We start from the raw sequence: 14,960 nt of genomic DNA, 5'->3' as shown, positions 1-14,960 counted from the left end.
AAAGTAAGAGACAAATGAACGCGCAAAATATTCAAGTGGGATTAGGCGTTTATCAGATATAAAAATCGCATACGGGTTTACATGAAGAAAAAATAATGAAAATGACAAACTATTATAAAAGAATAAATTGAGGTTCGTTCCTAGTATTTCATGAAAGAGCTATTTATGCCTTAATTGAATGATAGAATATTTAGTTTTCAACCCGTAGCAAAAAGAGAGAATGATCTATTGTTTCGTCAACCGAAAAACAAGAATATCCCAGTCCGTAAATATATACCTAGTCTATTCAAAAGAATATGCGAAATTATTGTCAACCTCGAGTTGTGAGGTACTTTCTTCACGCCACGTGTAGCTACCATTTTGGGCCAACCATAGACTAAACACAGAAATGTTTTATTTTCATTATAGAATAATAGTGTATATGAAATTATTGTTACTTAAAAAGATGTTAGAGTGGTCCCATAGAAATGTTCCCATGACTCGAAATGGAAGATGGAAATTTTGAGATGTATCATCGATATTAAGTACTACAATCGAACATAACTCAGAACTGCATCCGTTAAAAAGTCTCTGATATACCTAAGTTTAAGTATTAACTGTATTATACAATGTAATGTTTGATTCCCCATCAGGTAAGTACAATTCGTAGATAATACCAAAGTTTATTTTTTTGTGAATTTTATTAATAAAAAACAAATAAATAATAAAATACGCCCATTCATTTTCCATCTCCAATATCTGAAAAATATAAAGGGATTATTTTTTAATACAATAAGGATAGGGACTTATAGGAAATTGGTGACCTCGGTCAAATCTTTGAAATCAAATCCATTGAGTTAATGTAAATCTTAGGTGAACATACCTGACTGCTTCACAACAGGATCTTTCATGAGAATGTTCATGGCCACGTAAATTGCTGTGAGCAGAAAAAGAAATGTCAGTGAGTGTGAGGCCTTACTTAAGGCAAAATCATTCCCGTTAAAAAAAAAAATTTACTAATAATTAATTGAAATTGGGTTTGAACTTCTAGTACCATAGATCTGTTGGCAAATCAATTGTTTCGAGAAGAATTACCAAGGCTGCTAACCTTACTATTTAGGTCGGAGATGGGGAAAATATGGCCGACGGGTCGCATGTGGCACGCTAAAGTATTCTGTGTGGCTCATGCTTTAGGAGAACGTTCTTTCTCACAACTACACATCTTCGATTTATTTTTAAACTTTATTCAAAATATCTTAAATATGAACTGTTACAAAAATATTAATTTTTTTTCAGCTTTAGTTCAACAGTCTCATCCACTAAATTTGACCCTCTGCAAAAAAAAAAAATTCTGAATGCGGCCCTTGGCAAAAATAAATTTGTTCAAACGTGATACTTAGAATCCTGAAATATCATATCTAACATGCAATACAATCACCTTCGTCCACAATGACTTTAGCTTTTTGTTGTAATAACACTTCTAGAAAAAGTAAAAGCATTAATTGACCTTTTCGTCACTTCATACGCAAGACAATTTTAAATCATTTAACCTTATAAAATAAATATATTCATTTCAGATGTTTTTGATTGTATTAAAATATTTACCTTTTCCGTCTCCATCAGCGGTCCGAATTAAATCTTCTTTGGCCTTGTATAAAGCTACGAATGCAAAAGTAATTTAAAAAAAAATAATTGTCCCAATTTCTGGCACACTAAATCATTGAACAGGAAATAGACCTAAGAATCGTTTTGCAAAATTGATTTTGGGCTAATGAAAAAGTCGCTATTTTAAGCCTTTTATTCGCGGCTCGATGTTTCACCTCAACTAGTGCTGGTTTTTATAATTCCGAACATTTTAATGTTGCATTCGGTACAACCCTTTAAATTCTGCTGACGTAGAGAGAGTGATTAATATGATCAGTGTTCTAAATCACACTTCTATGGTATTTTCCTAACATTATGATGGCCTATTAATCATTAGACCTTACGTATCTACCTATTCGATCATTAATGTTTTGTTATGTGAATATCGCAGATTATGCGTTGCCAACATATCTTTCGTTGCAAAATCTTGATCAGGGTCGCCAAGTGAGAAGCTAACATCCAACATTACAATATAATATATATATATAATGAAAAATAGAATGCGCAAATCAATTTAAAAACTTACCAGCTTGTACTAAATTCTGAGCTTCAAGGTCCACAAGAAAATCACCTGTAATTAATTTTAGAATGCATCAGAAAAATTTGTAACAATCTTGTCAAAATGGAGCGCATTGGAGTCAAAGACCAATTAACAAAATCGTAATTTACTAACATCGGTGGATGAGAATCTACTGATATGAACTGCGTAAGTTTTCCGATTTACGATTATTTTTTATTTCGGTAAAAATGTTATTATCAAACCTCCTCCCTGGAGCATTTTTGATACTGGGCCTGCTGGTGGCTTCGCAACTGATTCTAAAATGCAGTAAACACAGTTTCATTATTTATAGGCACTTGGATCCATTATTTTCTATTAGAAAGTCTTTCGCATTTTTGTTACTGACCGTTATCGCGAAGGTTAAAAACATATTTTTTTGAACAATCGAGTTCGAAATAATTGTTATAATACTGTATATTTTAGTTAAATATAAGCAAAATTGGAAATATGGGCAATATATTTTTTAATGTCATTTTTCGTAAGTATCATATTCCTTTATGGTTACCACGTGTAAAAGTGCCTGAATTAAACATAATAACATATATATACTTCCTATAATGTATTATCATTACCTATGCTGTGAACTGATTTTTTATCCTCAATGTTTGGATCCACCACAACAGTCTTCAACGTACCTGGTTATAAAATAAACGCTTTTGATTTTAATTGAAGGAAAGTAGAATAGCTTTTAGTGCGAAATGACTTTTCTTCATTCATTTATGTCATCTCTGAGTCTATACAGCTATAGCTTGGGCGTGAACATTGAGTTTTTAATTCCTACCCGACTCACTCCACGTACTAACAACAAAAACCGACAACCATATCTGAGATCACCGTTGAAATAGGAATGTCCCGGTTTTAAAACAATTAGTCTATCATAACATCTTTACGGCACTTGTTTGAAATATTCTATTCTGGTATTTTAGGTTGTCATTATGTACGTAGCCCCATCACTACGCTTATTACAAAACATTTCGACACCTCAAAACCAAACAGTGCTAAGTCCACTTTTCCAAAAAATGACATTTTTCAATTGCTGATTTTCCTGGACTTAGCTCTATATTTTGGTCTATTTGCCTTATCTCTAGGTGCTCTAGATCTCAAGACAGCTATGGACATAACCCTGCCTTTTTTAGAACATTTGAGAACTAAAATGAGCTGTGTCTACTATAGTGGACTTATCTCTGGATAACTGCATTGTAAGTTGGGGCTAAGTCCGTTTTTTGGACATAGCTCCTCTAAAAAAATATAATACCAAGCGCTAAGTCCATACCAGACTCTATAATAACCAAATAAAGGGGCCCTAAGTCCAATAAAATTGTTTCTGGTCCAGAAAATTTAGAGCCAAAAAGGGTTAAGTCCAAACCCCCCCCCCCCCAAAAAAAAATTGGGGCAGAGCACAAATTTTTTTATACCATCTAAATATGGCCTTCATTGTAACTTTGGTAGACCATAAAAACTAGACATCGTCGATGTAAGGTATTAGAGAAATAAAAAAAAGGAACAAAAAAAAAACGTTTTTTGCGTTTTTCTCAAAACTAGAAAAATGGACTTAGCCCAATTTGGATTTCATGCGTCGATTTGTTTATACTTCACACTCACATTTTGCGATCTCATTTTCGACGTTTTCACGGAAATGTTCCCCAGTCAAGATCGCGCAATCTGTAATTGAATAAAATTAAAAAAGTAATGACGAAAAAATTGCATGGCGCAAAAATCTTAAATTGTCAAAATCGCCATATACTTTCATATTACACACACACAAATGAAATAAAAATATTAAACTTTCATATTTATATAAGGCAACATAAATATTTCCAAGTTTTGTGATATTGATTGACGACAATGTAACCTCCTAAATATTAGCAGTAATTCTCTCACCAACTGATTCATCACCACGTCTTCTTGTTTTGGATTTCTGAATGAATAAAATATATAGTTCATTAGAGCAGGGCTTCCCAAACTAGGGACCGCGGCCCTGGAAGGTGAAGGGCTTATCGGTTGCGTCTTACTGCGCCAACCACTGAACTACAGCTTCAGGTCCTCTATCGATATTTGTGGCGTTTTGAAAGATTTATTGCATATAAGAAGCGCTTGGCAAGTTTTTACATTCATTTTACTTCAAACTATTTGATACAAAAAAGCAAATAGTACAGCCATTTTGAACAAAACAGGCAAAACTTGATTTAAAACATTTGTTTTAGAACAATTCTTTTTAAACAAATTCCTAGTTATGAATCAAAGTCCTTTTGCCGTTCTTTAGCATTTTAAAGAAAAAACAGGCAGAGATAAAAAAAAAAAAGAAACGTTAATTTTTTGCCTTTATTCCTCGGGCCTACATGATTAAAAACCTCAAAAGACATTTAGTACATATTAACGATGACAAAATTGTGTTTTGTTTTGAGGCAGTATATTTTTCGTGTAGGTGCGCCATGAGTTTTTTTCCCTCATAATTTGGCGTCGCACAAAATGCTGCCTTATGCTAAGTTTGATCAATAAGAGTGAACAATTGGAGATAAGGACCATGCCGTCGGTAGCCAGACATCGTAATTCATCATTTAGGCCTGTATAAACAAACATACATTGGGCCTTGCTATGCAGAAAAAAGCATTCGTACCTATTACACTGAATAATTGAGAAACGTTAATCTGAATAAATATGTGCTTGTTTTTGTTATTGAGTAGACATGTTAAAGTTGAGAGTTAGCTGTGCCAATAAAACAACAAAAATGAATAATTCGAACTCTTTGGCATTATTTAACGTGGACAAGGGCCGGGAAAAATTTTAATATAGTTTGGGAAGCCCTGCATTAGAGGACATAAGTGTTACTATAGAGCAATTAACATAGCTATGTTTAATGTAGTTTTCTTTGCTTATAAATCAATAAAGTTCAATAGTATTCATATCTCGTAAAAACGAACTTACTTTCGGAAAAATGCATGTCAAACAGAAGAAGATCTTCACAAAGCTTTTGAAATGCTTCCATTTCTGTAATGAGGATTAATATATATATAATATATTTGCGTACTCGATGCATTTAACGTAGTTTAAATTTATGTATTTCCCATTTAATTAGGCTAATTTTACGTATGTTGTATATCCGGTATTTACACCAGCTTGATGAGTATATCTGATGGAAATTTGCGCAATATAAAAAAGGTCTGAAAATTATGAATAAAATTGTTTCAACACAAAAAATTCAAATATCGCCGGATGAGAACAGAACAGGCCTAAGTCACAATTTGGAGTTTTGAGGAAAACGCAAAAAACAATTTGGAATTTTTTTATTTTTGAATTTCTAGATATTCACACTTAGTAAAAACCTGAGCTCTGGTTATTTTAACGTGATTGAGTGTAACGCTTATTTGCCATCTATCCCATTCGAAGTAACAATTTACCTTGTCGCCTCGTTTATTCTCTCCTCTTGTTTCGGAATTTTCTCCCATTTTTGATCAAGGTTTGACGTTTGATACGACTTCCTGAACAAAGTAATGAATTTGAATGTCAGTTTAATTTTAAGTTCAATTTAAATATGCATTATGACGTCACAGGCAAAACACTTCATTCGGAACCTGTCTGGATCAGCGAATCTTAACATATTCCCAGTTTTGTTAGGGTGACCATACGTCCTCCTTTTGGAGGATTCGTCCTCATTTTTCGTTGAAAATTTTACGTCCTGAGTCACAAAACAATGGGATTTACATATTTATCCCGGGGGAGAGGAAAGGCAAAAAGGCGGCTTAACCATATGGTGAACCACCACCGCCTCTCTTCCGGTTACCATTCTCGTCTTCCACATAACTATCCCCGCATGGCATTCGAACCCACGCATAGTAATTAGAGGTTCGGGACAAGCACGATAAGGCACACCTGAAATCCCAGCGAGCAGGCACCAACTTAATCGATAATACATAGTAGGCTATACGAGGTGACATATCAACATAAGTATTTATTTCAAACAATTGATACTGAACATTACCGGAAGTTTTCGCGTGTCCCCTCTGCCCAGTTGGCGAACTTATAATCACATTATTAACGAGTGAATGCCTCAGAATATACTCGAAGCACAATAAAAACGAATTCCACTTGTAACTGAATATACTAATATAAAGAAGCATCTTTGTTCTGGGTTGAGCCGGAATATATGACAGCACGGAAAATAATAACCATCACTCAGTGATGACAGCGTCTATGGTCCTACGTACATTATCCGTAACTTTGCGCCAATGAAGGTAACAACCATGGACATTCGGATCTACGCAGTGGCATAGCAAGACTCTCGTGCCCCCCCCGCAAAAATATTTCGTGGGAATAATCCTAAAAACTCTTGGACATAAGCTAAAACAACCCTTTTTTTTATTTCGTCAAAAAGCCTAACATGTCGCTATTAAAAGGCAATGGTAACCTAAAATTTGCCGTTTATCTTGGTCACTTTTTTTCATAAGTGCTTCCTCTTCTGCCCTTTTTCTGTGTTTCTGTGCGCCACTGAGAGGTTTCGCTTTCGACATAATTTTGACAGCCTTCGTAATTTTGCCGGTGCGATCAAACCACAAGACGCCGAAAATCGACGACTCCCAGGCATTGTTACGTAACAAAACGATTTGAGCAGAACTAACAGCAACATTATAAGATGTGTATTACTGGTTTTGCAATGCAGCTTTTAGTTTTGCGGCTTAAATATCTAAATTCTAACCGCTTGGGCCCCTTTTCGCTGTGGGCCCTCCCGCGACCGTGGATGCTACGCCACTGGATCTACGTTCATCCCACCTTCGTACTTACGCGGATACTTGTATCCATTTCTTTTCACCTCTGTTACATTGGTACGCACCAACATTTGAACCATCGTAGCCATGCAACCAATGTTGATTTTATGGTGGTTCCATTCTTTCAGTGTTATATCAGCGCACCGGTTCTTGTTTTAGACATCTAGACGATCGCCGCGCAAGTTATATTTGATATTTTAATTCGTGAAAGGAGTGTCAATTTAAGACAGATATTTTTCGAAACCAAAGAAACTGTATTTACAGAGTTCATTATAAAACAGAACTTATAACTAACATTTTAAAACCCACTAAAGCATGCAACCATTGATACCTAGTCATCAATGATGCAACCCTCCTCAGGGGTCGTTTGCACCCATATATTTCATAGCCAGGAACATGTTTCAAAAAAATTTTCGGTAAATGTATGTATGCAATATTTTTGTCGTAATTGCCTTTTTACTTGGGTTAATAAAATTTCAATCAAGTGAAATGAAAAATATATTGCTTTTAGATATAATATACTTTGCTATTGCCTGTTGGGATGCAAAAACAATCAATTTGGCCTATGTCATACATAGTAACCAAACTTTTTTGACTATGGGCCAGGTATGAAACTGTGTTGAAACGGGCCGGACAAATATTTTTGTCAATGCAATACAATAAATTTACAAAAGTTGGGAAATCCATTCAATTTATCCAACAATATGAATTCTACATTTCTGAAGATTTGAATATCAAATTCTATATCGCAGAATATAGATTGAGAAAATCATAGCAAAACAAATATACAAGATGTCTAGATCTTGAAAACTATCCTGAAGTTAGCTGTTAGCAAAACATCGCTGGCATGCATAGCAGCATGCAAGCAGTACAAAAGTTAATGTGACTTGTGAAATTCGGAGAAGTACACGAGAGATTACAGTACTATTAGCGCAAAATGCACGTATACGTTCATTTTGGCACAAGAAACGTACACAGTAACAGTTTCGCCGAAAGCACGCGCCGGAGCGTACATTCTTCGCAAAAAATGTTGCGTACCCGTAGAGAATTTAAGCCTATTCCATCACAGCTATTCTTAGAATAATTTTGGATCACTGCAACCATAATACAACTCCTAAGAAGACAAAATGATGATTGACATATTTGATTCATACTTAAATTTCCAAAACACAGCCAAAAACTAACGAATTGCATTCAAAATTGCAAAAACGAGGTATTGTTCACAACTACGACTGAAAATCTGTCTGAGTTGATGCGAAAAGGCTTATTGTTAAGTCGTTTTTTGCATCCTGCTGATTGCTCAATGTTACGAAATAAACAAGGAAATCGATTCTAAGGGAAACATCTCATAGAAAAAAAATTCGGACAAAACTTTGTTCCTGTTATCGCGGTCTAGTTGGAAGGGCGCCACTGGTCGGTTTCAGCCTGTGGGCTGTAGTTTGGTGACCCTTGGCATTGAATGATGAAAATAGAATTCAATATTTTGCCATTAATATTAATGTTGCATGTCGGATACCAAATGAAGATTATGTGTAGCCAAATGATTTGCGCATGATGCACAACATCAGAAGTGTCTAAGCAACATTCTTCAGTTTGCCTCTCATTCATCAGCATCTTCAAAACCTTCAGTACCATCCAAGGCTTCTCATCTTCATAAAAGACTTTTTTTGCCAAAATTTTAACTTGGAAGAGTCTTTTTCAATTCACTTTCAAAAACTTTGATCATTTCGAAGTTCCGGTGGAGTTTTCTATTTGCGGTTTCTATGATATAGTCAACATATTTATCATCAGTTATTCGGTTTCCCTGAAATATTAAACGAATGAATAGATTTTTGTGCATAAGACTGCACAGCATGTTATATATGTAATATTTTCAAATATAAATATAATACCTAGATAAAATTAAGCAATCAAACCAATGATTAGTTTCCTTGAATCAACATTTTCAATTAGAGATATCCAATATTAGAGTATGAAAATGATTCTAGTCATTATGACCAAAAAATTATTGAGACTTAATGTCACATACCTCAACAGCATGGGATTATAATATAACCAATTGTCAATGGTTTATCAGTGACCCTTTACTCCTTTAGGTATTAGGCAAAATGAGAAATATTTGAACCATAAGTACAACATCAATAACAATTTCAATAGCTATTGTTGAAGGTAGATGTACCTCACTATTCAAATTTCTCTGCTCACAATGGACTGATCATCACCAGTATCCTGATGAGTAGTTACAAAATGGTTCGAGCTAATTAGAAAAATATACATATCAATAAAAATCCTCCTTCTCCTCCCAAATACCGATTGTGCCAATTAGCAACAATTTAACTAACACATACAAGACCAAAACAAGAAGCAAAAAATGCATCTCGATTTATTGTTTAACTGTTGTCAAAATTGTTGCATATTCAACAAAATACAGACCAATATACATAGTTTGTATTCAACTTAAATATAATAAACTCACTTGAATATCCGTTAGAGGCACTTCCAAACAAGCAGTTCCTCTTACAGCTGATATGATTTTTCTCCCTCCTTTTCCAAGGCTTATTCCAGAGTTACGAAATCCAGATGCTACAGATGCTTGATGAAAACACCTGGCTGCTTCTATATTATTGCATTGCACATGCATAACAAATGGTTCAAATTTTAGTTTGCTCGGCCCTCGAATGTTCTTTAAGTGTTCAATTACATCCACAGGGTTTACAATCTCATGGGATACAAAATACCATTGACAACCTTTCTTGGTATTATTTGTGCGAGGTTCATCATTGTTTTCATCCTTCTTTTTGTCACCAGTCACATCATCAGAACATAGCAATATTCTTCCAGAGCAAGAGCTCGTGGTGAAATAACCAGACTGCCCATTAATAAAATGTACAACGTTTTCAATTGCAGAATCTATGCTTCCTTTCCTGCTTAAATCTGCTTTAGCAAGTGCAGCTGCTTTCCATCGTGAAAACTCAGCCATAGATTACACTGTTGTAATGAAAATGGATGAGGTAAATCCACAATAGACAGAATGCCTCAGGTATTCACAAGGTAACTGTAAGTAACAATATCAATATCTAGCATCTTTATCTTCTTTATATAAAAAATAAACAGTTACATTGCCATATTTTGTTTTAACCTTTTCTTCAAAAGTGATTAGAAACCAAGAGCCGACTCCATAAGCAAAGCAGGGAATACCAAAATTGATGACTTTTAAAAACCCGAAAAAACAATTATCCCACCGGAGATCTTCATATGGACGCTTTGTACAATGGTATTTTAAAAATGGCCAGCATCCAGTTCGTAAGACATGGTAGTTTACTGAATCAACTGACCAATTGAAATGAGATTTTCCAAATTGATCATTCTTAACACTATTTTGCTTTACAAAATAAGAGGTCCAATGTGGATAGTTCCTTTGACGTAGATGCGCTGTCAAAACATCTGAAGCATATGGTTTTCCAGATACTATCTGTGATGAAAATTTTTTCTTGCACTTATTATTAAATACATTAGTACGAAAAATAACAAAAAGTCTGTTTTGGCACAACATTTCTGTGAGAATAATAATAATAGAATATTATAAGAATAATATGAATGTCACATGCAGACATGCGATGTTAATAGTTGTAATTTATATTGGGTAGCCTATATACTGGTTACTATTCATTCTATTACAGATATTTGTGTCTGCCACATATTTTCCATTTATTTCTCACAACTTGCATTTGCCCATACATATCTATATAATTATTAGGGTTAAAAATCCTAAATCTGTCCATGAAGATAATATCCTATTTGAATAGTCTGAATAAATCGGGTTGGTAGTATAAATATGATAGAAATTTGAGAGGTCGCCGAAAAATTTGTGAACTTATAATAGAGCATGTATGAATACCTTGAACTAACCCAAATTTGTTTTGGTTTGTGGACATATTTTTTACTTTGTTACAGAAATGATTAAATTACATTTGTCCATATTACAAATGCTCCTCTCAAATTATTGTATACATTGTTTATAGACATAATGAAAACAACAATCACATTCACATTGAATCCTGTTCAATATGTGTTGGGTGGTGTCAGGGTGTGGTAACAGATTCTGATGGAATTAATTAGTCTTATTCATAGGCTGTCTGCTAGCTTCACCCAGGTTTATCCTAACCCTTTCCAGATCATTACCACAACATTATCGTTCTGTTATTTACAAACTTTTTATTTTGATCGACTTATTGCTTTCATCTATTTATGAGCCTATGAACCGTTTCCCGACCTTTGACCTCTGAAATTTTTTTTCGGTGCTCCCGAAGTATGCGAACCAAGATGGCGGACATCGGAACGTAACATGGGTAACAGGTTAGGGTTAGGCGATAATTTTTTTCCAATTTTCCTTATTTTAGTCCTATTATCAGTTCGAAGACTAGCCAAGAGCCTCCCGTAGTATTTATACCTAAAATTATGGCCTAACCCTCACCTAGTACACATATTACATTCCGATGTCCGCCATCTTGGTTCGCATACTTCGGGAGCCCCTTTTTTTCTATAATTTCTTTACCATTGCAAAATTTTCGGGGATATTTTAAGAGTGCTATTGCAAGTTGGCGATCGTAAAATTGGGTATGTGTTTCAAACCATCATTATGATTCATCGCATACAACAATCTGTTCTTTAAAGTACCGGTAAAGAATTTTAGCCTAGTCTATCATAGCTATTTCTACACTAATTTTTTATTACTGCAATTAAATTTAAACTACTAGGAAGACAGAGTGATCATTAAATTATCTGATTTATATTCAAGTTTCCGAAACACAACTGAAAACTAACGAATAGACTTCAAAATTGCGAAAACGAGGTAATGTTTACGACCACGCTTGAAAATCTGTGAAAAAAGTGAAAAAAGTGTCTAAGCGGATGCGAAAGGGGAGCATTGTTACGTCACTTTTTGCATCTTGCTGATTGGCCAATGTCACGAAGTAAACAAGAAAGTCGATGCTCGTGGAAAGGTCCATGTTATACATTGTTTTTCTGATGGATGTAAAAGAATAGTAATACTGTAATATGAAGCCTTCATCAATGGTCTGATGGTATGAGAGAAACGGGTGGAGGCTAACTCGCCATGGACCAGACTGGATTCCATGGCAGGTGCACGCCCGAGGGCGCTAGCGCTCCGCAAAAATGCACGCGAGCGAAATCAATTTTGCACGCCGAAAATTTGCAACTGCTCACCAATGTAAATCGGTTTAAATGGTTTTAAAATCAATAATCCAGTAATATAAAAATGCCAAAATATTATAACTCCACAATTGTCGACGAATACCAGCCTGCAAGATTTGGTCTGATCGAAATATTGCGAAGCAAAAAGACCATGGACCTTTCCCCAACCTTTGACCCGCGAAAAATTCCTCTCATTGTTACGTCCTTTTTTGCATCTTGCTGATTGGCCAATGTCACGAAGTAAACAAGGAAGTCGATGCTCGGGGGAAGGTCCATATCGTGTTGAATGATAGGAAATAGGAATCCCGTGAGAATAGTTATGGACGAAAAGATCGCCTCCGCACCAATGGCCAAGTACGGCTCTGATTCAGCGTATTTTTCATACAATAATTTAACACGAATGTACTGAACAGTACCGGTATCTAAAGTTGCTCAAACACTCCCAAAATTAGTGACAAAGTATGAAAATAATGTTTGGGGTCAAAGGTCAAACGTCCATTTTGCTCTAATTTGACGTATTTTTTATCCATTAATTCTACGTAAAAACACTACCAAAATTAATGACAAAGTATGTCCATTTTGCTCTGGTTCAACGTATTTTTTATCCAATAATTTTACGCGGATGTACTGAACAGTACCGGTATCCAAAGTCGCACAAACACTCTCAAAATTAGCGACAAACTGTAGAAATAATGTTTGGGGTCAAAGGTCAAACGTCCATTTTTTCTCTGATTCAACGTATTTTTTATCCGATACCGGTAATTTTACGCGGATGTATTGAGAGGTATCTGATGTCAAAGTCAGTTGCACGCGAGTGCAGTTGTTTTGCACGTCGTGAGCTATAATTGCACGCCAGGAATTCTTATTTGCACGCGGGAATTTCTGATTGCACGCCCGATTTCTCGTTCAAAAAGGCCATGAAATCCAGACTGGGCCATGGACCACTCGCCATGCGACGGCGGTTACAACGGGTACCGGTACCGTATACCAGCAACTGCTGAACTGCACGAAAGCTCTTCTTGTAATGATAGATGGAAAGGTTTCATTTACAACTTCAATAGCGAGGATAAATATATTAAATGTGTTTGGTTCGAATACTGTGCAAGGGATAACAAAGTGACATGGAAGCGTGCTCATAGACCGGTACCGAAAGGCACACCGGTACCGTACGGTACTCGACACGCAAAGGATGTCTCAACTTATCATTTACATCTAAGCATGCTAAATATATCACCATATTAATTGATTGTGTGAGCAGAGCCATTATATAACTAGTCTGTAACTAAAAAACAAATGTTACCAGCACCGGAGTTACTAGTAGCTTAGGATAGGATTCTAAACTACCTTTTCTGCATATACAGTCTATATTTAAGTTTAATATTAATAGTTTGCCTTTTTATTTCAGTTTTCTATATCTTGCCAACTTCGCGCAACTTGAAATGTGTAAACATGGCCTGAAAACAATCACACATTACTGATTCGGCTGTCCAGCAGACAACAGGGGTGTAAAACCCACGCCAACACCAGATGTCGCTGTCAACAACTCGGTGTCCTGCAAAAAAGCGAGAGCTTCCAGATGTATTATTACTTATCGATCTTAAGATCGGTAAGTATATTGATAGGTATTTGTCTGTATGTATGTATGTCTGTCTGTGTGTCTGTTAGATGAACGCGATATCTCGCGAATGCGAGGTTGAATCTGCTCCAAATTTTGCATGTGCATGCATCTTACCTCGGACCAGAAGCCCATAGATTTTGGGTTGATTATGTCGTATAATTAGCGAGTTATTAACTAATTACTTCGGTCTCCGACCGATATTCTCGTTTATTGATTGATACTGTTTATTGCAATTATATTGCAATATTGTTTTATTTTATGGAATACAATAAAAAAATAAAAAAGAGAGCTTCCAGACTAGTTATATAATGGCTCTGGTGTGAGCACTAAATCAACAGTATACAATCTAACCTAATTAGTTACAAAGTTTTATTTCGCTACCGGCAGCCTCATTTTATTCTAAACAGCCATTGGATGCAAGAGAGAGAGAGCTAACTCGCCATGTCTATTTTCTTTATATTTGTTGATCGAAATCGCGACTTCGAGAAAGAGAGGGCTAACTCGCCATGTCTATTTCAATCAATCATCAATCTATCATCATCTATTTTCTTTACATTTGTTGATCGACATCGCGAGAGAGAGAGAGAGAGAGGGCTAACTCGTCATGTCTATTTTCTTTATATTTGTTGATCGACATCGCGAGTTCGAGAGAGAGAGAGGGCTAACTCACCATGTCTATTTTCTTTATATTTGTTGATCGACATCGCGAGAGAGAGAGAGAGAGAGAGGGCTAACTCGCCATGTTTATTTTCTTTATATTTGTTGATCGACATCGCGAGTTCGAAAGAGAGAGAGAGGGCTAACTCGCCATGTCTATTTTCTTTATATTTGTTGATCGACATCGCGACTTCGAGAGAAAGAGGGCTAACTCGCCATGTCTATTTTCTTTATATTTGTTGATCGACATCGCGAGTTCGAGAGAGAGAGGGCTAACTCACCATGTCTATTTTCTTCCATATAGAGCAGGGGTCAACAAACTACGGCCCGACGTTATTTTATCCGGCCCGCGGCGTCATTTTATCCGGTCCTCAATAACACGCAAAAATGGCTAAATTTTTTTCCAAGGAAGATTTTCACGAGCATCGTCTTCCTTGTTTATTTCGTAACATTGGCCAATCGGAAGATGCAAAAAAGCGACGTAATAATAGGCCTTTCCGCATCCGCTCAGACACTTTTGTCACCC

The 14,960-nt window shown here is 35.7% G+C and overlaps 2 protein-coding genes across 2 annotated transcripts; both read right to left on the bottom strand.

The window, feature by feature from the left end:
* Positions 1-623: 623 nt before the first annotated feature.
* Positions 624-5,888, bottom strand: LOC120346177 (uncharacterized). The gene is made up of 11 exons (XM_078115401.1): positions 5,581-5,888; positions 5,108-5,170; positions 4,064-4,100; positions 3,785-3,844; positions 2,755-2,817; positions 2,386-2,439; positions 2,150-2,194; positions 1,585-1,638; positions 1,418-1,459; positions 863-916; positions 624-738 (listed from the first exon to the last, which is right to left on the bottom strand). The coding sequence occupies exons 1-11, from the start codon at positions 5,626-5,628 to the stop codon at positions 719-721; spliced, it is 540 nt and encodes a 179-aa protein (XP_077971527.1). The 5' UTR covers positions 5,629-5,888; the 3' UTR covers positions 624-718.
* A 1,452-nt stretch (positions 5,889-7,340) lies between these two features.
* On the bottom strand, positions 7,341-10,071 carry LOC120345708 (tRNA wybutosine-synthesizing protein 3 homolog). The gene is made up of 2 exons (XM_078115400.1): positions 9,422-10,071; positions 7,341-8,749 (listed from the first exon to the last, which is right to left on the bottom strand). Exons 1-2 carry the CDS (start codon positions 9,923-9,925, stop codon positions 8,624-8,626), a joined length of 630 nt encoding a protein of 209 aa, XP_077971526.1. The 5' UTR covers positions 9,926-10,071; the 3' UTR covers positions 7,341-8,623.
* Between the last annotated feature and the right edge of the window lie 4,889 nt (positions 10,072-14,960).

The sequence above is a fragment of the Styela clava genome, chromosome 8 (assembly GCF_964204865.1).
Source record: "Styela clava chromosome 8, kaStyClav1.hap1.2, whole genome shotgun sequence".
Classification (NCBI taxonomy): Eukaryota; Metazoa; Chordata; class Ascidiacea; order Stolidobranchia; family Styelidae; genus Styela; species Styela clava.
This window is presented reverse-complemented; position numbering and strand designations above follow the sequence as displayed.

What these genes read in the sequence shown, in the direction of transcription:
- LOC120346177 (XM_078115401.1), bottom strand. Translation starts at nt 5,628, where the DNA reads ATGGGAGAAAATTCCGAAACAAGAGGAGAGAATAAACGAGGCGACAAG. An exon ending in AAAATCAGTTCACAGCATAG is followed by an intron (nt 2,440 to 2,754) that starts GTAATGATAATA and finishes ACTGCATTTTAG; the next exon opens with AATCAGTTGCGAAGCCACCA. An exon ending in AAAAATGCTCCAGGGAGGAG is followed by an intron (nt 2,195 to 2,385) that starts GTTTGATAATAA and finishes AATTAATTACAG; the next exon opens with GTGATTTTCTTGTGGACCTT.
- LOC120345708 (XM_078115400.1), bottom strand. Translation starts at nt 9,925, where the DNA reads ATGGCTGAGTTTTCACGATGGAAAGCAGCTGCACTTGCTAAAGCAGAT. An exon ending in TGCCTCTAACGGATATTCAA is followed by an intron (nt 8,750 to 9,421) that starts GTGAGTTTATTA and finishes TTAATATTTCAG; the next exon opens with GGAAACCGAATAACTGATGA.